Genomic DNA, 25,621 nt, shown 5'->3' on the forward strand with positions numbered 1-25,621 from the left:
CTCTTAATCTTGCCTCCTTCTAGTCTTTGTATGTTTCTGAAAGAACTGAGTGGGTAAGGTAGACGCCCTTCTCAGGAGTTGTGTTAAAGGTTAACATCCTAAGCTTTGTGTGTGCTTGGATCATTTAAAAAATGTGGTTGTAATAAATTGCTTATGTTAAAGTGTGAAGTGCCTAATTCATGACTCAAAATATAATTTTAGAAATGGAGCCAATGTACTATCCAGCAGCTGGATTTTGCTAGGTATAAAATAAGCTTGAATTTGTTCCAATTAATTGCAAAAGATTATGGCATGGGTCTAGATTGCTTGAGGGAATGTCTCATCCCAATGGGATTGGCCCGCCCCACCTCTGCCAGCAGAGGAGTCATGCTGAGGGCCCCATTGAACAGGGTATTCCAGCTGCCTTCTCTGCTGTAGCTTCTGCCCTTTGGAACATCTTGTCCCCTCCAGCCCTCCTGACCTTCCACAAGAGCCTGAAGACCTGGCTCTGCCAGTTGATTTGGGGTTCTAGTGGGGGAGTTTTACAATAGAAGTGATTGACAGATTAATAACAGATCCCACCTCTCTCCCTGCTCATCCTATTCCCTCTCATTTTTTACTTAGATTTGATAATTTGTATTTTTATAGTATTTTATTAATATTATATATGTGGTTTATATAGTTTTATTCTTTTAACATTGTAAGCTACCCAGAGTTACCTTATAATAAGATGGGCGGCCAATAAGTTGAATGAATGAGTTGAATGAATGAATGAATGAATGAATGAATGAATGAATGAATGAATGAATGAGCAAGTATTAAAAATATCTGAAATAAATCATTTAATAAATCATGTCATTCTTACGTTAACCCAGTCAATTAAAAAAAAACATTTTGTGGGGAAGTTAGTTGTTCAATGCTGGATGTAAATAACTTTATAGAGTGCTTTATCTGCTTAGTAACTTGAAGGAGAAACTGTTTTGGACTTATTATTTTGTTGCCTTTTCTTGCTGACTTTATGGTTCCAAAGTATAATAGAACTACTTTATTTGTTAGACAGTATTTCCATTTGATACCCTGGATTCTGTGATGTGGATAAAGCACTGGACCAGTGTCATAGAAATATAGAAAAAAGCCACGCCGTTGCCTTAATTTTCTATGTTTATACTATGTCAGTAAAAAAAAAATCATTCTAGTTTGCAAATGTAATTGAAGAAACGGATACACCCTGCCATTATTTTTTGTAACTGCTTCTGAAAACATTCATATTCCCAGTTAAAAACTATTTATAAAGACAGCAGATGAATTTTATGAATATTATAAATACTAAGTTGTGGACTATAGGGAAAAATACAAGCCTTAGTGTTCTTTAATTTTTAAATCTATATTGTAGATATTTGGAATTTGAAACATTCAGTAATAATCTTGATTTTTTAAAAGAATATGATGATTTACTGAGTACAGTTTTCCAGAATTAAATGTGAGATGGATGGATGAAGAAAGAAATGGTGGAAATATTTAAGAAACATCAGAAGCTTAGTATTTTCTGAATTTAATTTATTTCGTAACAGATATATGTTCATGTATGTTGGAATTTAGCGTTTTCACAATTTATTATATGTAAAGATTATTAAAATAGTGATAGCACCAAAGTATATTCAAACTGAAATTAGTTTCTGGATGCTAACATACTGGTTTGTTATGAAAGAAAAATGAACAAATATTTAAACAAATCTTTGAACTGTCTTGATCTCTTTTTGTTTTTACAGGATCTATTGAAATAACTGAGGCATATCTTGTGAGAGACATTTTATATGTTTTCCAGGGAATAGATGGCAAAATCATTAAGATGTTTAATCCAGAAAACTGTTACAAAGTAGATGCAAAGGTACTGTGTTAACTTATTAGACATAGTCTAGATGGGGGAGATCAAACTTGAATATGCCTGTGTGCATAGATTGCAATGTATTATTCATTTTACCATTTTTTTAAAAAAGCATTCTCTGTCAAATTCTTACATTGTTGATATCCAAACTCTGGTTAATAATAAAACAAAAAGACCATAAAACAATAGTTAAATATCAGACATGCATTAAATATACAGATATTTTTAAAAGAGCAACAAAATTCAATCTCAGAAGTAATATTACCTGACCTTGGAATAAAATTCTGGCATCCAAATATAGAGGCAAAGATAGAAATGGCCTTTTTTTAGTTGCTGTCCGCCAAATTTCCACAGTTGGCTGACCTTGTGGAAAAGTTTCCAGTAATCAATCTTAATTACATATAGGTTTATACAGGAGCAAGTTCTTCAAGTAATCTGCCCAATTGCAAGTCATTGTAAATACACTAAATGTGAATTGCTATAAACATCATAATACGATGGGGTAGATTAAAACAAAAAACCCCAGATACTGGTATGTAGATTGAGTAGTCCATATTGTGCATATTGATGACACAGGTTTTTTAGCTTGTTTACTTAGCATTTGTACCTTAATCCTTTAGGTAAATCTTTGTAAGTCTCTTAGAGACACCACAAGCCGGCTCGCTGAGTTAGGATGGCTGCATAATAAAATAAGAAAATATACCGACCAGAGAAGCATGGACCGTGCATTTGGACTGGTGGGTCAGGTATGTGAATAAAATGAGAATTCTTTGATGATTTCTGCTGGGAGACAACAAACCCTGCCACTGGTTACTTACTTATAAAAACTGTCAACTAGAAAAATCCAGGGGAGCAGGAGGAGTCAAGGATGGTTTGTTTGGATACATGATCCCTCCATGAATATCTCCCTGATATTCTCAGGGAGGAAACCAAAGATACTGAATTGGCACATCCCTTCAGCACATGGGTAGTGGTGAAGTATCTGTGGATTGAGCTATGGCATTTCCGATATTTAGTTTAGTAATCAAGACCACCTAGTAGAAGGAAAGTTGTCAAAATATCAATTCCTTCTGTGTCCCGCCTGCAAGAGAAGAAAGCACCCTATTATATTTGGGAGACTCTTCAGGCAGCTGGCTCTTACTGCAGGACCAACAGTTGAATACAGAACTCCAGTTTGGTTGAAAAGGCCCTGCTTCAAAGAAGAATGATCCAGATCAATTTTCCCAAAAACCTAGTGGTTTCTGGGTGGCCGACTAAGTGGTAATGGTGGAAACCATAGTCTAATATGTCTGATTACAGCAGATCACAGAAGCTACTTAAAAATATTTATTTTATCAGTTGGCAATTTGAGTTCTTTAGGTAGAGATGACATGGCACATTAAAAATGTCTACTCTTTATCTTTACAGTTTCCCTCCCACTGGTTAGATTTGTGAAGTTATTCTTTTCCTAACTTGAATACTTTATCAATAATCAGTTTTAATAGCATTAGTAGTGTTATTACTATCTTTTGGCAAATACTTGTGTCTGTCTCTATATTATCATTTCTCTTAAAATCTGACATATTGGTTTAACTCAGACTTTCCCCTTTAAAGGAGTGGTTTCATCCCAAAATTCTCAGCAAAAACCAGAATGGGGAAGGCTGATTTAGACCATAAAGCAGTAAATTGCTCCTTTCTTTCTTTCTTTTTTTTTTTTTGAAAAACCTTTATTAACACTTAAAATCCAAAAATACAAGTTAAAATACCTCTATAACAAAAATACATCTGTAATAATTATACAATTCAACGTCTTTCTGACAGTGCTTAATTCTTAACTTTCTTCATCTATTCCCACATGTTCCTACTTAATCAACATATTCAATCGCATTTTATATCTTATTTTGTTCTGTACATTCCTTATTTTTAATTTCTATCCATTGATACCAATTATCCCAAGTTAAGTAATATTCTGAGTCTTCCTTATTGTTTAATTCTAAAGTAAGTTTGTCCATTTGTGCACATTTGAAACTTTTCCAGATTATTGCACAGTCTCTTGGAATAGTGGACATTTTCCAAGCTTGCGCAAGTACGATTCTAGCTGCTGTAGTTATATGAATAATTAAATATTTTATCCTTTTAGGATAATTTTCTTTAATAATCCCCAGAAGAAACAGTTCAGGTTTAAATTCTATTTTATAGTGTGTAATTTCTTTTAGCCATTTTTGTATTTTAATGCAGAATTTTTTAACTTCTGGGCAAAGCCACCATACATAGAAGTAGGTGCCTTGTGCTTGATTGCATTTCCAGCATATAAATTGCTCCTTTCTTGTTATCATAATTTTCTGCTTTTTATAAGTGAAGGTACACCATAAAAGGACAGTACAGTTTAATCCTCATTGACTGTCCACTCATTCACCAGCTATTTGAAGTTACAGTTGTTTCAAGTTATGGGCACTAAACAAGGGAGAATTAGAAGGGATTCTTGTTGCAACTGTCATAACATCCCCATGGTCATGTGATCACAATTTGAATGCTTGGCAATTGGCTTACAATTACAATAGTTGCAATGTCCCACGGTCTTTACTTACAGTGTCTGTCCTCCCCCCAAAAAAGAAAAACAAATCAGTGAGCTATTGTTTATGTTCAAATCTCACGGTCTCATTGATTTGCCAAGAGCCTTTTCTACATAACTATGGATAGTACCCTTCTTTTACCCAATTAAATCTTAACTGTAATTTAATCTTATGGATCATTTGTACATGTTTTGGGCAGAATGGAATAGAAAAAGCAGATATTGGTTTGCATTTTACTTAGATATGTAGAAAAATGAAATTCAAGTGATTTCCTAAGGCAGCTTTCCTTTCCTTTGCTTCTATGGTAACGTGTGAAGTTGGACGTGCTGCTAGATCTTTCTACCTTTCCTCATCTCTGCTGCAATACAGCAGAGATGAGGAAAGGAGAAATGTCAAGGAGAATGATTTGTGCACTTTGTTTCCACTTTGTTGTAGCGCATGGTCTACCGTTTCTATCTCTCCATCTTCCAAACTTCTAAAGACTACAACTTGACATTTAAATCAAATATTTAAATTACAGTATTTTTTTTTCCTGTTATCTGGCTTTAAAAAAATTACAAGGTGAAAATTTAATGAGTTTAAAGTTTTTCTTTCAGTTCATTACTGCAAACTCCTTATTAACCTGATTTTAATATTTGGTAAATTGATTTTTTTTAATCAATTTGCTGTTTTATCTTCTTCTTTTCTTTTATGCAGATTACTTGCTATTTATGCTTGTCTGATGTTTCTCAATAAGGGCTGTGGGTACCTTCTAGGGACAGACATTTTCTTAACTTTTTAAAAGGTTCACTTCAGTATTCCTAATCCCCGAATGAATTCAGTGGATCATTACACTGTTTTATGAAGAGCATTGTGTTATTCAGTTAGTACATTACAGGTTGTACCCCATTCAATAGCTTTGAGGTGATTTGTTTGTTTTTTAAAATATTTGTGGCTGCTGAAATCAAAAGCTACTCTTGGTGGCTCACATAAAAATGAACTTTTTTAAAAAAAAAAACAGTCTTCCTTTCTCTCTACATTGCCAGAGATCTACTTCAATCTATATTCTCCGATCCAGACTCTGTCATCCTCTAGGCACTGGGAAAGGGCGTCAACAGCATCTCCCCAATAGCGAAAATGACATTGTACAATATAATATCATTGTTATAACTCAAACCATTGAAAGTTCCCATTCAACAGCATCATATGGGCCCTCACATCACAATATCACAACACAGTTGCTTTGTCTTAGTCAAGTTTTCTATTACTATCAGAGTCACTCCTAACACAACGGTCATGATGCTGATTCTGAAGAACTTGATAACTGACATGGCAACATTTCACCATTGCCTCATTCATTATTAAATCATAGATGACAACTGATTTATTGCAAATAGATCTGGACTCGCCGTCAGCACTTTTAAGGTCAATGCACCAGCAATCTAGCTCCCTGTTCCTTAGGATGAGGTTGGTAAACCAGAAGCTCAGTCCCAAATTGGAGGTCACTTTTCCATTAGAGTGGCCTACCTAACACCCCCAACATATGTTGCACAAACTCAACCCAACCAATGAAATTACTAACCCCAACCTCTTGAGGACAGTTAATTCCTTCCATCCCAACTGAAAAGATCACCTAGTTTGGTTATTGTACTCCTTCTGTCCAGTTTGCATTGAAAGTCATTTAGAATTGAACGGTGCCATTTCCTTCGACATACAGGTGTGAAATCTGACAGCAAGAGATCAAGGTACTTCCTCCAACGTATTTTGAGTCAACAGAATATAATCCTTCAGACCACTCTGTAATGTAATTGAAGTATAACAATTGTTTTGATTCCTTTTGTCTTTTAGAGTTTTTGTGCTGCCTTAAACCAAGAACTTAAAGAATACTACAGATTATTGTCTGTTTTACACTCACAGGTAAATAAAGCCCACACAATTTGACAGTTGTGCATCTGTGCTTCAGGAATGGGTTGTTACATGCCAAGAAGAATTGAGACTTCAGTTCCCAGAAACTCTTGCCAGTTTGGTTAATGATCAGCATGCTGAGAGTTGTAATGTAATAATCTCTGGAGAGCTATAGTCTCTATTATAGATTTATAAATAGTTGTTAAACTGTGCTGCCTAAGAATGACAAGAAAACAAAATATTATAATTCTGCTAATTTCCCATTATCCATTTTCTGTTGTATCACATTTTGGTCACTTTGTTGTGCATGGTCAGAATATTATTTCTGAGCTGCTAAACTAATAATTCCACTTTATACACTTTCTTGTATTTATATAACATGAAATGTGTATAGAATTAAATTAAAAATGTTGCTATTATTACAGAAACATTGTTGGCAACTATTTTATAGCAAATTATTCTAATATTTGAGGTTTAAAATTTTATTTCTTATTATATACAATTTCCCATGTATGTGCTTTCTGATTTATTTAATAAGCACAGGTTTTCTTTTATATATTTTCATAAATGCCAGTTCTGATGATTTTCTAATGTGTTATTCTAAGCATGTTTTTACACACACGCACACACACACACACACACACACACACACACACACACACACACACTTTCCACACAAACCTCCAGTCAGACAGTGAACAATCAAGAATATATAATTGCATGGGTCAAATTGAGATTAAAACTCAGATTAAAATAAACAATAGTTGTTTGTTTTGAGGATGGTTTGTTGTTGATTGAAGAGGGTTTGAGGAAGTAATTTTATCTTCCTAATGGATTAAGACCCATTTAAATTCAGTGCAATGTATTTCAGAATTGGTATGCATAGAATAAAACTTCTTTTTAATCTCTTGATTGTTTTTTTTTCCAGTTGCAGGTAGAAGATGATCAAGGTGTCAATTTGGGGATTGAAAACAGTTTAACCCTTCGCCGTCTGCTAGTCTGGACGTATGATCCTAAAATAAGATTGAAAACTCTTGCAGCTCTAGTTGATCACTGTCATGGTAATACAATACTTCCAATTGCACATAAAATAAAAACGGCTAAAATAATACTGATACCCTGCAAGCTTCCAATTAGATGATTTGTCAGGACTACACTATTACATACGTACACATCACACTATTGCTTTTGGGGTAAGCAACATTGTGTGGAAGGCAGAAAGGGAGGAAGGAATAGTAATCAAAATGAAGGGTGTGAAATCAATAAAGGGAAATAGAGCTATATTTTATGCTATCATCATTCACTATACTTTCTCTTTTCTTCAGTGATCATTCCTTCCCAAGAATCTACTCTTGACATTTCCCAAAAGCAGTCTGATCCAGACAGTCACATACTGAACTTCTTATGTCCCTTGTATAGAAACAAACACAGAAAACTGAGGGCGGAAAAAGACCTAGCGGTCCATCAAGTTTTCCCTTTGAACTTTTTAAATTTTTTAAATTTTTGTTAGATGATAGACATGTTTTTATCCAAAGCATGTTTAAACTCAGTTACAGATGATTGACCCACTGCCTCACAGGAAGCTGGTTCCAAGCTTCCACTACACTTGAAGTAATACTGTAATACTTTCTAACATTACTTATGAACTTTCATCCTGTCAGTTTGAAGTTATGCCCCCGTTTTCTTGATTTTTGCTCAATATTCAAAATACTGCTTCTAGAACCTTATTCACACTCTTAATGTATTTAATGGTTTCAATAATGTCCCCCTTTCCCTTCTGTCCTCCAGGTTGTGTCTTTCACTAATTCTCTTAGTCCTTCATCTTAAAAAAATGAATCACTCAAGCTGATCCTTTTTCTTTGAGCCCATAGTCATAATTACAAGGAGACTAAACTTCTTAAATACCAGTGGGTTTGTATGTGGATGTTCTGTAGGTTTGACTTGCTTAGGTAACAGTCACTTGTATAGATACCTGTCTGACAACCATTATACCTTGTCTCTTTTACTGTTCCCAATGAAACAATAACTGGCCACATGAAAAGCCTTCTGCTAAAGACTCCATTTCTGGAAACGAGAAATACCTGGTATTGATGACTTGTCCCCGCTAGGTTGAGAAACCAAGAAAGGCTAAAACTATTTTTATTGAGATTGGCAAAAATAACAAAATCTTGCAAATCTGATTGTGTTGTGTCTCCTCCCTTTCTTATACTCCATTGAACCAGGGAGGCCTCTGCCTGAACCACTTCCAAATAGCAATAGCATTTAGACTTATACACCACTTTACAGTGCTTTACACCGCTCTCTAAGTAGTTTACAGAGTCAACTTATTGCCCCCAACAATTTAGGTCCTCATTTTACCCGCCTCAGAAGGCTGGAAGGCTGACTCAACCTTGAGCCTGGTGAGGTTTGAACTGCCAAATTGCAGGCAGCTGGCAGTCAGCAGAAGGAGCCTGTAGTACTACACTCTAATCACTGCGCCACCGTAGTGCATGTTACCTTGTTTCAGCCCCTTTTGCCTTAGTAAAGCTGCTTCATATTTCTGTCAAGACATATTTCTTACTTGTTCGGTCATTGAGTTGCAGAGATACCTTGATAGCCTCCATAATTCACCTTCCCCTGGATTGCAGGAGACTGCAGAAGGTGACAGGCAGAATTCTGAAAATGCAGCTGTCCCAGCATCTTCAGTTGAAGTGGAATGTTCTGCTATGAAAATTGATGGTGGGTGGGTGTGCTCATGCCTGCCACTCTCCATATGAGAGGAGTCAGAGTGGGATATTCTTTCTTTTCCTGCTGCTCCGGATATTCTTGATCTTTCCATGTACATGGAATGAAAGGGTGTGGCTGATGGAGAGAATAACTGTGTGGAAAGTACATCGGGAATGAATTTCCCAGCAACAATTATTTCAATAGTTGTGTGAGTTACATAGAGCAGACCATTAGGTTTTGTGAAAATGTGGGGGGAAAGCAGGCTGGATTTATAATGCAGAAAATTTAAGAAGGAAATTTGCCCTCATCTTTATAGAGGGCAATCAATTGGTTAAATGGCTTAAGGAAAGATTCTTATCTGGTTGTGCTGCATTGGGTGCCTTCTGCCAAGTTCCAATCAGCTACATAAGAGAAGCTAATAGGACCAGGAGGTAAAGGTAGAGAAACAGTGGCTTCATCCTCTAGCCTATGATGTCGGTTCAGAATTTCATTCCTAGCTATTTGCTTAGGAATGTCTCAGTACAGAAGTATTGAAGATATCCCAGATTATAATGTTCTAGTAGATTGTCCATCAATCAGACCTTATACACTGTATTTTTCCAGGAAGAAAAGGAGGTGAACTTGCATCAGCTGTTCATGCCTACAGTAAAACAGGCGATCCCTACATGAAATCCCTGGTGCAACATATACTTGGCCTTGTATCACATCCCATCCTGAATTTTCTTTATCGTTGGATTTATGATGGAGAATTGGAGGACACATACCATGAAGTGAGTTATATAAACTAAGTTATTTTTCAATAACTTAATAATAAACTTAATATTCATTTTAAACTTATTACTAAATTATTATGTTATCAAAATTTAAAAATGAGCTTAATAACTTAATTTTTAAATAACTCAATATGGCATTGCATTACATCTTTCAACGGTTTGAATCTCCAGGGACCTATCCATGGGGCTGTTTTGTAGATTTCAGCTTGGCATTCAGTACCATCATTCCAGAAATTTGTCACTCTAAGCTGATTCAATTAGCTGTGGCTGTCCATACTTGTAGATGGATTATTAACTTTTTGCTGGATAGGAAGCAACAGGTGAAGCTAGGGAACATCACATCTAATAACCTGGCAATTAGCACAGGCGTCTCACAGGGCTGTTTGCTCTCTGCATTGCTCTTCTCTTTCTATACTCATGACTGCATCTCTAGGGATCCCTCTATTAAAGTACTGAAGTTTGCAGTTGATACAGTCATTGGTCTCATTTGAGACAGTGAGGGGTCTGCATATAGATGGGGGATTGAACAACTGGCTGTGTGGAGTGGTGGAATTCAAATTTTTTTACTACTGTTCTGTGGGCGTGGTGTGGCTTGGTGGGCATGGTAGGGGAGGGATACTGCAAAATCTCTATTCCCACCCCACTCCAGGGGAAGGATACTGCAAAATCTCCATTCCCACTGCACTCGAGGGGAAAGGATACTGCAAAATCCCCATTCCCTCCCCACTCCTGGTGGAAGGATATTGCAAAATCTCCATTTCCACCCCACTCTGGGGCCAGCCAGAGGTAGTATTTACCGGTTCTCCAAACTACTCAAAATTTGTTGTGGCCCGCCAGTGGCCTGCGCGGATTGTTGTTGATCCCGACGACAAGGAGGCTGGTGTGGTGCTGCACCAGCAGCCTGTGTAGCCGGCGCTCGAGTCAGACAGCGAGGAGGCTGAAGAAGATGTGGTGCCATAGGCAGGGATTCAGCCAGGGCCTTGAGAACCTCCAGAGGCTCGTTTAAGTTCAGAGGATGAAGAGGAGGAGCCTCTTCTCAATGCACGGGCACGCAGAACTGCCAAAAGGCAGGAGTGGTTCCTCAGGAGGAGGTCTCCTCGAGAGTAAGGCTTGGGGCTAATTGGCTACTCTTAGCCTATTTAAGAAAGTACACAGCTGGTAACAAGCTGCAGGAAACAACTTTAGTTCCTTAATCGGGATGTCTCTGCAAACCTTGTTTCTGGGGTTTCTGCCAACTCCAGTAAGACTCTGAATATCTTATCTATGGAATTCTGGCAGGTTGTTAAGAACGCTTTATTAACAGCTAGCATTTGCTAAAACTGTGTTATTTGAGTAAACTAAGTTTTGTTCAGAGTTTGTTTGTGCTGTGTTCTTTAGGATCCGTAGCTGGGGCAGAATAAAATTTCTGCTACAGGTTCTCCAGAACCTGCTGAATAGCACCCCTAGCTGTGTGGTGCAGCTGGAACAATCAGGAGCTGAACATGCTTAAAATTGTAGAGATAAGAGTAAAATTTAGGAGGAGCTCTTCTATTCTATCATCTCTTACTATATTGCACAGCACAATATCATCAGTAGAATCCTTCAAGTTTTGGAGTTCTATAATCTCCCAGGATTTGAAATGGACATCTAACATTAGAACCATCATTAAAAAGGCACAACAAAGAATGTTCTTCCTGCGTCAACTCAGGAAGTTCAGACTGCCCCAGGAGCTGTTGATACAGTTCTACAGAGGAATTACTGAGTCTATCATTTGTATTTCTATAACTGTTTGGTTTGGTACAGCAACCAAACAGGACAAGTACAGACTCCAATGGATAGTTAGTTAGAAAAAAACGAACAACCAGCCTGCCTCCCATAGAAGACCTGCATATTGCACAAGTCAGAAGAAGGGCTGAGAAAATAACTAGACTTCTCACATCCTGGACATAAACTGCTTCAACTCCTTTGTTCCAGATGCCGCTATAGGGCATTGTATGCCAAAACAACTAGACAGAGGGACAATTTTTTCCCTCATGACATCACTCTGCTGAACACCTAATTCTCACAATCCTTTCTTATGTCTAAATATATTTATCCATGTTGTATGGCTAGAGTATTATTATTATCCTTCTTACTTTCTTTATTACCCCTTCTTACTGGTATTATTATGATTATTACTACTCTGTTGTTTTGCATGTACACAGAGAGCTTCTGCACTGGAGACAAATTCCTTGTGTTTCTAATCATACTTGGCCAGATAAAGCTGTTCTGTTCTGTTCTGTTCTGTTCTGTTCTGTTCTGGAGGTCCAGTGTCTATATCCCATAAACCAACCAATAAATTATTTTTAAATTAGTCCTCCATGGTTTGGCTGTAAAAAAAAAACTTATGCATATCTTTGTATTAGGATAAAATGACCAGGATCCAAAGAATCATGTCCCATATTTATTAGAGATCTAGCATGAATATGCAATAGTTGATTTATTTATTTATTTATTTTTAAAAATCTAATATTTCTTAATGTTTGTTGAAATAGATTATAAATTATAAACTTAATAACTTCACAAATTTTCAAAAGCAGCCATGTTGGCTAAGAAATTCTCTCAGTTAAAGTCAAAATATATGAAGGATGTCCATTAACATAAAAATAACATTTAATTTTAATTTGGTTATGTACTAGGATAAATGCATAACGTCCATTATAAATTTGAACTTTAATTAGTAAAATAAACTTCCATCTGATATAGAAATCTTATGGGTGAAAACCCCAAGAACATTCTACTATAGCAAATATGAATATCCTGGTGAATATGACCCTTACAAAAAGCTTGTCATATAGTGTTTTGGGGAAGAAAAGAGGGGCCTCATTATATTGGGGCAAATGAAAATGTGGATTTTCCTCTAGGACATTGATTGCTTTTGTAAACAGGCTCTTAATTTCCTCAGCAGAAAATCACCCCTGTTATCTGTTAGTTGGAAGGCCTTGGCATTTGTTCATCAGTTAGATTGTACTATGATTTCTCATTTCTCCTGCAATTCTTTTTGTAGTAGATATAATAACAAAACTCAAAGAACCTTGAATGGGTAAACTGAATCAATAAAATAATTATATTGCAATTATGTTCTGACCTTGGTTTTCTTCAGCCTTTCTAAGATCTTTTTTTTTTCATAGGATTATTATAAAATGCTCTTCTTGCTTTTTGTATTTTTTAAATATAAAAATAGTATTTTCTAAATACATTAATTGCATGTTACTTTGCCCTGGTTATAAAATGAGCGTTTTCATGGTTCTGAAAGATGATTTAATTGTCTGATGATTTAAAATTATATTTTTCTCATTAATACTTCAATTATGGTTTCATGCCTGTTGTTGAGCAGAATAGCTATAGTAAATGGACCTTTAAAACATATACTTTCCTATATGAGTAAGTGTATATGTTGTGTACACATATTTATGAGTTACTACTATGTTCCAGTGCAAATGTGTATATGGGGAGTGGGTAGATTATTATGCTTTGGGATCTGTTCCCCCTTGCCCTTTTTCACATATCCATATTTGTTCCTTTTTTGCTTGTACTTCTTCGTATAGCACATATTGAGTATGTGATTTAGATTGATGCCTGTGATCTTGTCTACTCATAAATAAATTTTAAAAATTGAAAATGGGATGTCTTTACAAGTTCTTATTGTTTCTTCTTACATAAAAACAGAGTAATCTACTTTCAGACAAGGTCTGGTTTATGGGATTAGGATGTATAGTATAAACAGCCAAAACATCTAATTCAGAAATTGCATTCCATTTATAGTGAAGATAATGATCAAAGACATCCAACTAAAGTGTTTGCATTAGAATGGATATAATGAGATTTAGTGCCTTGTTTATAGAAGTTCCAATATTGTTTAAATGTGCCTACTTCCATTGTTGTGTAAACAATCTTATCTTTTTCTTTCATTTAATCGGGAACAAAATGGATTTAAAACAGCCTTATAAATAACATGTACCAATGCTAATACTTTCACAATGCTAATATTACAAAGTATATGCATGTATACATTTATGTGTATTTATTTTGAGGAGCTAACAAATGCAGATCCTCCCCTCATTTTGTGTTAATATATTAGTAGGAACAATGTAAGGTTAGGATCCCTGATTACCATAGTAAAGAAAAGGAGGGAATAAGCAAAGGAAGAATATTATATAATTGAGATATAAGATGTATATGCAGGCAGATAAAAGGGGAAAGGAGGCATTTAGTAAGCCAAGTGACCAAATCAGGGTTGAAATAAACCACTTTGCTTAAACCAGATGTGGTGATAAACAGGCACTGATAGGTACCAATTTACATTTGTCTTAATGCCTGAATTTTGTGTGCTTTTCTTTTGATGGGGTATCCAGCCATAATTGTGGAGAACCAGCAGAGATGTGCAAATTTCAAAATTTTTAGAATGTCACCCTTTGAGTTATTTGTAAAAACAATAAAGGCAGGATATAAATAAATAAAGCAAAAAAATTAAATATTTATTCATCAATTTCTAACTTCACAATTGCTGAAGACTCTTGGCGGCTAAATTAATAAAATGAATATGCCAAAGTAATAAAACAAAAATATCTTACAAATAAATGTCTGAAAGCAATATATTGTGTTAGACCCCAAAAAGCCCTCTGGAAAAGCTCTGTTTTTATCTTTTTTCAGAAAGCAAATAATGTTCAAACAGATAGAACTCCTACAGTAGGCTATTCCAGAGGCCCAGTCTCCTCAAAGGGGAAATGTCCTAAGATATTGCAGAGGTTATTTGACTGAATTTAGCTAGAAAAAGAAAGAAGAGGTCAAGGTCTTGGTACTGTATCTGTCAAAACTAAAATGATACATTTCAAAACTAAGTTCTAATGCATAAAGGTATATTGCTTATGATTACAGCAATATTAATATTAATAATAGCAAACTGTATTTGAAGCCTTCCTGAATATTACATGTTCTCCCAAAATTGTTGTATATTTCTTTGATATTCATGATTAATATATTTTAATTCACTTTGTTTTACATTGGTCTATTGAATTTTTCTAGCATGAGATCTCTCAGCTAAAAGAGCTGAGGGCTGTGGGCTGTGGGATAGACACTTTTTGCATCTATATACATTAATCTCAAAGTATTGCATTCACTTGGATTCTTCTGTTTTGTTTCCAGCATTGGGGAAATAGATAATGAATGAGGGGATTGTTCTTATTTTTGAATTATTTAACAGATGATCTAATGTGCATTAGGAATTTATGGCTACCAGCAAAAGAGAAGGAGGGGGACTAAAATTTTCTCACCAGTTTTCTCTAAATGTATTTCTTAAATAGATGGACATACTTTCTTTTTTGAGAAATTAAAAAATTCTCTAGGTTATACTTAATTGATTTTGTGCCCTATAAAGCTCAAAATTAACTAGATTCTGAACAAACTGGATGCTATTATGACATGATTCTTTTCCTAATGTTTTAGGCAAACAGAAAAGCTAAAAACTTCCAATTTTGTGCAGCATGTATTCATAATCCTTTGCTGTGAATTGATAGTCTTTTAAAAATGAATTTTTTAAAATGAGTCTATAGTAAGCTTCCATGAGAAAATTTGGTTTTGCAAAACAGCAAACAAGTTTAAAAAAATAAATAAAGCCTTTTTTTTTTTTTTTGCCAAGAGGTTATGACTAAGCAGCAAGGGTATTCTGATAAAAATATAATAATGATGCATTGAATAGAGAGCTAGATTAAATTATTTCTAAGTATCTTCCAACTCTTATCTATCTACAGTACATATAAATTATATATTAGTTTTTATGTATAGAAAAATATGTGTGATTATATATGTATCATATTTAGGCTTATTATAAAACTGTTTTATCCACAGTTCTTTGTAGCTTCAGATCCTACAGTGAAAACAGATCGGTTGTGGCATGACAAATACACATTGAGAAAATCAATGATTCCTTCTTTCATTACAATGGATCACTCCAAAAAGGTATGAAAAAATAAACCTGATAGAATATTATGATCACTTTAAAATTGACTGTTACATACATATATACAGATATACACACGCATAATGTGGAAGCAGACCTTATAAAAGTTGATATTCTATACAGCAGTGGTTCTTAAACTGGGAATAATTTGGCATATCCTGTGCTTAAGAGGCAATTTATAGTTGCTTTTTTTTGTGAGAGTCCAGTTTGGAATTGCTACCACCAAGCCACTTGTGTGAAATGTTGGGGAGTAATGACATTATTTGGGACTTGGAAATGGGGCAGTTGGGTCAAAGAACCGCTGCTATAGAGCCTTTTTCTTCAGACTAGTTTCCAAAATTGGGCACATAGAACTTTTTTTTACAATAAATGGTGAAAACATTGTACTAAGCTGGGCATCCAAAGTGGTAAACCATCATTAAACCGAAGTGAATGGCCCTCTCTATTTGCTGCTTAGAGTATGGAATTGGAAGGAGCTACTGAAGCTGTGGTAAATTTTGGAAATTTATTGTTGTTTGCTCTTTGTATGCTTTATTTTAATAAGTAAAGCATACTCCCTGAAAAATGTTTTGAAAGGGAAAATGTTCTGCTCTTAAAAAGCTTCAAAAATACCATAATATTCTTTTCACATTTAGGTTCTCCTAATAGGAAAATCCATAAACTTCTTACATCAGGTTTGTCATGACCAAAGTCCATCATCAAAGATGATAGCTGTGCCCAGATCTGCAGAATCTCCAAAGGATGGTATGGAATTAGAATAAGTTTATAATAGGTTGTTTGTTAACTTTTGCCATATAGAAGTTTGTCTTAAGGTTAATAGAAACTCAGCAGTAGCTTTGTTTCTTACTTCATTATTTTGCAGTTTTTCATTATCTGAAATAATAATACGATCTAAAAAGTTCAAGAGCTAAAGTTTTCTGGCTTGTATGACACCATAAAGTTTTTCTTTAGGAGATGCAGAAACACCTGAACAATAGATTGTGTGATTCTAAATATATAGTGCGCTCTCATATTCAATGTGCTTAAGTATAATGGTGTTGCTAGGTCATTATTTTCTTGTTGCAGAAGTTTAAATAACAAAAGACTTTCTTATTTCATCAAGCTGGCCTGACCTAAGTCTTTCCCCGTTTTAAATGGAAATTTTAAATTTGGTTTTAAATTATTGGGGTTTTAAATTTGTTCAGCCAAATTATTTAATTCGTTTTATTCTATTTTAAAATTTGTATTTATATGTTTTATTCTATGGCTGTTCACCACCCCGAGTCCTTCGGGAGTAGGGCGGTATACAAATTCAATAAAATAAAAATAAATAAAATAAAAGCCATAATCTTGTTGAGCATTTTAGCTGATCTGCAAAATGGCTTCAAATCATTTGTCAGTTAAATCTGATTTGAATTATGTGTTTGATTAACAAAATCAGGTTAGTTCGTGCCTTGAATCAAATTGTCAAATAAGAACAGTCAGGTTTGGAAAGCTGATTTTAACTGGGAAAGTGGCTTTTATATTTTAAAAAAATATATTTTATTACATTTATTTTATTTAAATAATTGAATTGATCTAAAGGCACATATTTTGGAAAGCTAATTTGAAGATATGATCAAATTCATGGCCTTGAATTTCTGATTGAAAACTTCACATAATTGTTATTATTTTTCCAGTTACAATTTTAAATTTATTATTATTTGAAAATTTATATATAAAAAACTTTCTTTTGGTTTCCTTCCAAAAAGATTCTTCAATGTATATGAGCACAAGCATATCACCTATCTGCAGCTCTTTAAAGCAGCTGCATTTTTTTCTTGAGATCACCCAGCAACTGCTACTGCATATTCATTTAATTGTGCACTTTTGGGGAATTGAATCTCAAAGCACCATACTATATTAATTTACATCTTATTGTACTCATGTCAGAACCACCAAGGTGCTTCCGGATTCACAGAATTAGCCAGTAACATCACCGTTGGCCTGGGGGACACCCAATTGGGGGTTCCTTTCATAACTCTCATAAACTTCTTAAAACTGATTAGAAGAGTAGCTTAGTTCAGTCATTGCAATAAAATAATCCAACTCATATGTTCTGTTTAAGCATCTATTTTGTCTGTTGGTTTTAATGGTGAGCCTATGATCTGGGATTTCAGGTCCTTCTAAAGTTTCTGTAACATTTTTGTAGGTAAAGGCAATTTTCATGAAAGCTTCACATATTGGTCAGTGCCATAGACTAGCCAGGGTGTAATCTGGACATGAAAAACAAGGCAAATTCTATTACGTGTAGATAAGATCCCAGCACCACGGTGCCTTAAGTTAATAAGCGCCATGGTGGTGCAGTGGTTAGAGTGTAGTACTGCAGGGTACTTCTGCTGACTGCTGATTGCCAGCAGTTTGGCAGTTCAAGTCCCACCGGCTCAAGGTTGACTCAGCCTTCCATCCTTCCGATGTCAGTAAAATGAGGACCCAAATTGTTGGGGGCAATATGCTGACTCTGTAAACCGCTTAGAGAGGGCGGCTGTAAAAACACTGTGAAGTGGTATATAAATCTAAGTGCGATTGCTATTGCTAATAAAAAGATGATTAGCTGCTATTTCCACCCTTTGCATCCACCTTATTGGGTCAAGGAGAAAACCCAGTCTCTATGCTTAGACTTTCAATGATGAAGCACATCTAGCATTGCCAGTTAAGCCACCCACCTTTCTACAGATGGAATAGATTCCTTTTCAACCTTTTAGCCTTTATCCATCCTTCCAGAGAATTTCCTGGGATTATTTTAGGCTTCATGATTTGGTACTAAAGAATAGAGAGAACATGCTTAGCACACTTACACAACATCAATTTCATGACGTGAAATAAGAATCCCTGCTACCTCTAGAAAATTCACCATAATGCCATTAAACAAGCTAGTATTTAATATTCTATTCACCATCAAATTATTTGGGTGTATCTGGAAACCATTCATTTTATAGAATTCAAGTCAACTAATTATACATAGTGCAAGAGTTGATAAGTTGTGCTTGTTTTGCAATTTTGGTAACTTCTTGTTTTTCTGTAACAGCTGCTGAAATGTTCACAGATTTGGAAAATGCATTTCAGGGAAAAATAGATGCTGCATATTTTGAGACCAGCAAATACTTGCTAGACGTGCTCAATAAGAAGTACAATTTACTGGAGCATATGCAAGCCATGAGACGCTATTTGCTCCTTGGTCAAGGAGATTTTATCAGACATTTAATGGACTTGTTAAAGTAAGTAAATGCAGATTTTAGAAAGATGACTCTGTTAATCTGTGGCTGTAGAAATTTTCATTTGTCACCTTAAAATTTAGTACATAATACTTTTATGAGATAATTCTACTTCATTGGATGTATAGAGTATTATTTTGTAAAGGATTATTATTTTCCTTATAAAACAGGAGAGAAACTTATCAATATAGTAATGTTCTGCACAAAAAGAATCTTTACTAAAACTCTTGTATAAAACTTTTTAAGTTTATGTATATATATGATAAGCCCATATATAAGAGTGTCACAAAAGTGCAGCTTTATGCCTTTAAAGCTTAAAGTCTAGAGCTGCACTAAGACATTTGAGAAACCCTGTCTGTCTCAGTGCGTGTATACACACGCGTACACATAATTATTGATTTTCTTTTTTCCTATTCTTTGTTTAATTAAAGAAAAATGCAAAGAAAGAAGCCCAATATTAAAGTTTATGTTATAATATATATCTTGATCTTTTATTACTTTATTATTTTATTCAGTGATATATCACTCTACTTTAGAATTAACACTATTTTTTCAAGTTTCTATTGGGTAACATTTGGTTCTTTTAAATTTTGGTGGAACAGTTTCCCAAATTTTAAAAAGTTGATCTCTTGTATCTTGTTCTTTTAAAAGTTTTTGAAAGTTCTTCATATGATATTAACTATGCATTCAACTTACTTTCAAGTGAGTATACATAGGATTGCAGCCTGATGGTACAATCCTATCTGTACACTCAAAATTAAGTTTCTTTTAGTTCAAACAGCTACATTTGCTGCATAGTAAATGTTCATAAGATTGCATTATTAATCTAAAATATAATCCTTCTCATTCTCTGTATTCAAAACCTTATTAAATTTATATTCTACCTTTTCACTAAAGTAACTTCAGACATGATTATATTTTATATATACATTATAAAATAGAGAATGGATTGCACTACTTGAATTGTTTATGCAACTGCCAGTAATAGTGTCAATCAAATCTTTTAAAATTCTGCTCTTTTTCCTACATTAATTTTAATTGATTCTCTCATTCTTTTTGTTTTCCAGCATCTTAGATTGTAACTTTGAGATTAAGAATTGCCATGATATTAAATTTAGATGGTATCTTCTGGTTATTTATTGCCTCAGCAGCATGCAGGCTACCAAATAAATCTTGCACATATAAAATTTTAAATTCTGCACTCTGGATTTTACTATTTGGAGGCTGCTATCACTGAATAATATTTTGACAAAGAGAAAGTAAAGACTACCTTTTGATGAATATATCATGATATATTTATTTAAATGTCTATTCAGATCCCAGGCTTTTAAAACTCCTGGATCCCGTACTTTTAAATTCAGCACCCCACCTACTTCCCTTCGTGTCAATATTTTTAAAAGCATCTTGGATTTTCTTTTACAATGGCATTTCAATAGTATAATGGCAGACTTCCTACATGTTACATTTCTTTTCCTTCAATAATGCCAATTTTTCATTACAAAGGATTCCATTTGCTTGCCAGACATCAAAGAGACATCTATTTGTCCAAGAACTGAATTGATGTAACATCTCTACACTCAAGTGCAGCAGGGAATGATAATGAGACAGAAAATTGGCACAACATTTTGGTGTGTCAAACACTGGAGAGTTGTGAATTAATGGAAATAAACACTTTTTGACATAGAATTTTTAATTTGCTATTTCAGATTCTGGGAGTATAAGCTTTGGTTCTAAATATTCTTTAATGCAAAAGGCACAACTGCATAGTCTTTGTTGCTAAATTTAAAATGAAGCATCTAACACTTTTGGAATCCAAAAATGATATTTTCTTATCAATTTTTGCAATATGAATTTTGAACTAATTGATTCTAGATTGGACAACCATCTTTTATATAAAAGAAGTTCCCCAAATCTGTAGATAGTGTAGCTGTTTGGAAACAGTCTTCTGTAGCCATTTTATGTCACTGTCTCTCCCTTGCCCCACAAGGTATGCTTCAGGGGTGGGTTCTACTTACCTTTACTACCGGTTCGCACATGACCCTTGCTTCTGCGCGTGTGCAGATCGCTTCTGATGACGTCAGGGTCAGTGGGCGGAGCCTCCTGCTGATTTTACTACTGGTTCTATAGAACCGGTCCGAACCGGGGGCAACCCACCACTGGTATGCTTGTTTAAAAAGAGGAAATAGGAAAATCCTTCAAAAATAGGAGCAGAAGGAAAGAATAGCATTGGATTATACCTAATCTAAAAAGATTTTAGATTAGATTTTATATTAAAGGAAAGATTGTGTTGCATTGCTACTAAGTTAATTCAGCTATGACCTGAGGTTTTTTTAAAAAAAGAATTCGCTAAGAGAATCTGTTCACTGATTGTAAAACTATTGCATCTGCAGCTGGATGAAAATGGGGTATAGTAACATTGATGTTATCTGTCTTTTATTTGTATTATTTAAAAATAGGCCAGAACTTGCGAGACCAGCTACAACTTTGTATCAGCATAATCTGACAGGAATTCTTGAAACAGCTGTCAGGGCAACTAATGCACAATTCGATAATCCCGAGATCCTCAAACGCTTGGATGTTAGACTTTTGGAGGTATTTTTGAGTCATTTTAGTATCTCATGGTAACATTAGATTTGATTTGTCAAAAGTAAGAAAGATATGCTTTGAGGTCAGCAATATCCAGTAGTACTATCATCTTTCTGGATTGGCAGATTTTCTTGACTTTCCACTAATTATTATTTTACTGAAAAATGAGTTATAGATATTACAGAGCAGCATGTTAGATAAGAAAAACATATGGCTACAATGCAAATTAAACATACTCATAATGTATATGGGCTTAATGTGATGTATTATGGCCTAAATTATAGTTTTGCTGAATTTATTCTGATACAGTTTTGTTAAAGTGCAATCTGATTTTTGGTAGTTGTAATTTCATTATTGTCCTTCTCTTTGCTTATTTGAACAAAAAATATCACAATTGTATTTCCTTTATTCTGTGTGGAATAAGGAGATACTGTTTGTCAACAGTATCTCCTAGCCTAAAACTAACATTTTAGGTTGGTTAAGTAAGGTTGGTCTTTCTTTTACTCACTGTGTATTGGCAATTGATCATTATTAAATGCTGGATCATGATTACTTTGGGAAAATAGCTAAATAACTATTTGCTTAACTATTTATACCTTTTTTAAAGGTGTCTCCAGGTGATACTGGTTGGGATGTTTTCAGTTTAGACTATCATGTTGATGGGCCAATTGCAACGGTAAGGATGTATAGCTCAGTTTGTCCATATTTGATCTTCTTCTACTTAGAATTACCTACTTAGTTCTCTAAATACTTTATTAAAATAGCCTTTGTACTTTTAGAAGTACATGATTAAAGAGATTGCTTGATATTTTTGATGTACCCATTGTATTAAGAGTACAGCCAAAATCTCAATTTTCCTAAATTATTAATGAGTGTTAAAATGCTACATTTTAAGACCTTCATTATTTGAAATAAATAATTCATTTGCTCTGTCGGAGATTTTAGAAAGTACTTAATAAATGGATTTTCATTTTCAGCCATTATTCTAAAACTGTAGCAACTAATTTGGGATAATTTGTGTGAACTGTAAAATGTATTTTAGAGAACCTATTTGTACTCTTTAAATAAATCTGATATATAGTATTCATTAAAACAGATGAGAAAATAGCACCATTGTTCAAAATGCTTTTACTATAGGTAAAGAATAACAGTGCTGTGTGAACAGGGTGTCAAAAATGAAACTTTGGTCAGAAGATATTTGCTACATATAGTTTAATCAAAGGAAGATAATATCTAACTTAACATTTGTTAATCCATTTGTATATTCTGTATCCTTCTCCAAAAGTTACGAATAGTTGCGGAGCTATGTAATCAGTTCTTTAATATTTAATTTTTGTTGTAGCATGCTGTTAACCATTTAATGTACTTTCCTTTCATTATAATAAACCTTTCACATGTTGAGAATTGAAGAGTAGTGCAAGGATTTTATTATAGCTATAGTTTATAATGTAATATTCTTTAATGTGATTATTCCTTAAACAAATCAACCCAACCCAACATATATAAGGAACAGAATTTAAAACTATATATAATGGAAATAAAGAAGTCCAGTAGACATTTGAATCTTGGACAAGGGACGTATATAAACATCTATCGATATAAACAACTGTGGCCATATAGTATATATCTGGCTTTGATAAATCACTCTTTCAGTTTATTCACCCATTCATAATCTAATTGTTTAAGGTTGTTATGATGTCAAATAAAATATGAAAATAAACATAGTTCCTTATGATTAGAACTCTTAATAATTTAGTTGATTTTCTATACTAGGCAAGGTGTCAAAATCTAGAAGATTTGACTCAAATGACTAATTTTTTTCTGGGTTATAAAATATGCCCTTGGCCTTTGAAGCTGTGCATTTCTCAGATTGACCTATGGATTAGAGGTGGAAAAAAAAGCAGCAACTGTTTTCTAAACACTTTTTAATTATCAAGTTAGATGCAAAAACCTCTCTCAGATTTTATCAAATGATCTTTCAGTTAATGAACAAAAATCATTATTTCAACGGGCATTAAAACATAGTGTGAGGCAGAAAGATCCAAGGAAAGGAAGATTTTTACTTCTTTGGGACGATGCTAACAGCTGAATCTTAGCCATCTGTTACAACATAAAGACTGATTCAGCCAATAAAATGTGTTATTTTTTATACCACCAATTATTTTTAGTATTGAAACAGCATAGAGAAATTGTAGGGGGGTGGGAATTAATGGGACTCTCCCCTCCCTATCCACTCAGATGAGGAACTGAAGCAGTAGCTAATTGTGACTGCAGCACAGACCTTAACACTTTGGTGCATTCAGAATATACTTATTGTATTTAGTAGAAGGTTTACCATAACTCCTATATTTGGGCTGAGGATGCTCTGTGGAGTAGGTACAAAAGCACTTGAATCTAGGGAAGCTGAGATAAATGAACCCAGAGCTTCTTTTGCACAACACAAATCCCCATCATGCTGTTTTCCTTGTATTTATTGTAGCACAGAGGAACAAGAGAAATCCTTACATACTAATGTGAGACTTCTTAATAATAAGACTAACTTGACTGAGTCTTTGTGTTCAGATCCCATAACTCAGCTTCTTGAGTCAACAGTGATCTTAAGCTATTGCACTATCCTTTTAATAGAGATACTTGAAGCAATGGAAGCAGCAGTACTTGAGATTTTAAAGGTTATGATCGAATGTTGCTATTATTTGCAGATGTTTACACGAGAGTGTATGAGCCACTATCTGAGGGTGTTTAACTTCCTATGGAGAGCAAAACGGATGGAATATATTCTTACTGACATATGGAAAGGACATATGTGCAATGCAAAACTTCTAAAAAATATGCCTGGTAAGGGATTAATTTCAGTGCATAATTATATCAGTTTCTGTTTTTTATTCATCATTATTCAGGTTATCAATAGAAGGGAATATTCTTCAAGTTATTCTGGAAGTTTTAAGTAAATTTAGAGTAAGTTTAGAGCAGGAGTATCAAACTGGCAACTCGCAGGCCAGATGCGTCACGTGCAGGCCACACCCACCCCAGCTCTGCGAAGGGGAAAAATGTCTCGAAATGTCATATGACGACAACGTGACGCTGTGAGTTTGACACCAATGTTTTAGAGTATGTTCTTAGAGTAAGTTTGGTACATTGTGATCATTGAACTTATTTAGTTAAATTCAAAATGAACTTCTAATGATGTTCTGTCTGTAAAGTTTAGATAAACTTGCTATTAGTTGCTACTGTGTTACAACAGAAAAAACCCAATTACATACATAGTATATAAAGTTATGGAAATTATTATTTTTTACTAATTAGCTACCTTCTAATTTTTACATTCTGAATAAATTTAGAAGTCAGTTTCACTGACTATTGGTTAGGGTTTCCATGTGGGTAATAATTTATCCTTGTGTATTTTCTGTTCTGGAGGATTACTGAGCAAAACCAGAATTTTGTCCTCCTTCCATTGTTTGCACAGAAAAACCCATAACACTGACTGCTTGAATAGTTCTTTTTACCAGAAGGGGCCAGTATTTGCAAACTAGCCCAATATTTATTTATATAAATTGTATTTAATTTGTAAATACTGTAAATAAAAATTTATTTATGCATTTTATTTATTTACTAACCAAACACAATGGGGATAAAACATATGACATTCCATAGACATCAGCAAGCAAGTCTTTGTGAGTAGTACTTTACAGGCTTGAGTTTTTAATGTCAATCCTTCTTTTGTTTTTCATCTTCTCCTGTCACACTGGCATTGCAGGGCTCTTGATGGCAGCCTTGATGTGGTAGAGGGGATGCTAAGTTAGAGTTTCTTTCATCTGTGAGGCTGATGCATATTCAAAAAAATGATGCAGTTCTTCACTTTTACCACTTGTGACATTGCCATTTATAGAAAGGATGGGTGCTGTTTAAGGCACTGGGCTGGCAGAATATGTGCATTAATTATCTGCAACTCTGGATATGCTGAATAGGAATATTCTTACTTCTTTATTCTCTAATATCAGGAGAGTACCTTCTGCCAAAGCAGTGTATAATGACACTGGACATGTCTG

General features: G+C 34.4%; 1 protein-coding gene across 2 annotated transcripts in view; it reads left to right on the top strand.

Annotated features, from left to right (window-relative positions):
- Positions 1–25,621, top strand: part of TUBGCP3 (tubulin gamma complex component 3) — a 65,821-nt gene that overhangs the window by 26,984 nt on the left and 13,216 nt on the right. For both annotated transcript variants that reach the window (XM_034418917.2, XM_034418925.3), the window contains exons 7-17: positions 1,749–1,867; positions 2,485–2,610; positions 6,244–6,312; positions 7,229–7,361; positions 9,610–9,776; positions 15,645–15,755; positions 16,392–16,500; positions 18,803–18,992; positions 21,446–21,581; positions 22,183–22,251; positions 24,275–24,410. In XM_034418917.2, coding sequence (XP_034274808.2) covers positions 1,749–1,867; positions 2,485–2,610; positions 6,244–6,312; positions 7,229–7,361; positions 9,610–9,776; positions 15,645–15,755; positions 16,392–16,500; positions 18,803–18,992; positions 21,446–21,581; positions 22,183–22,251; positions 24,275–24,410 — 1,365 coding nt within the window. The remainder of the gene's footprint in view (positions 1–1,748; positions 1,868–2,484; positions 2,611–6,243; positions 6,313–7,228; positions 7,362–9,609; positions 9,777–15,644; positions 15,756–16,391; positions 16,501–18,802; positions 18,993–21,445; positions 21,582–22,182; positions 22,252–24,274; positions 24,411–25,621) is intronic.

The sequence above is a fragment of the Pantherophis guttatus genome, chromosome 5 (genome assembly GCF_059756535.1).
Source record: "Pantherophis guttatus breed Tessera chromosome 5, ASM5975653v1, whole genome shotgun sequence".
In the NCBI taxonomy this organism is placed as follows: Eukaryota; Metazoa; Chordata; class Lepidosauria; order Squamata; family Colubridae; genus Pantherophis; species Pantherophis guttatus.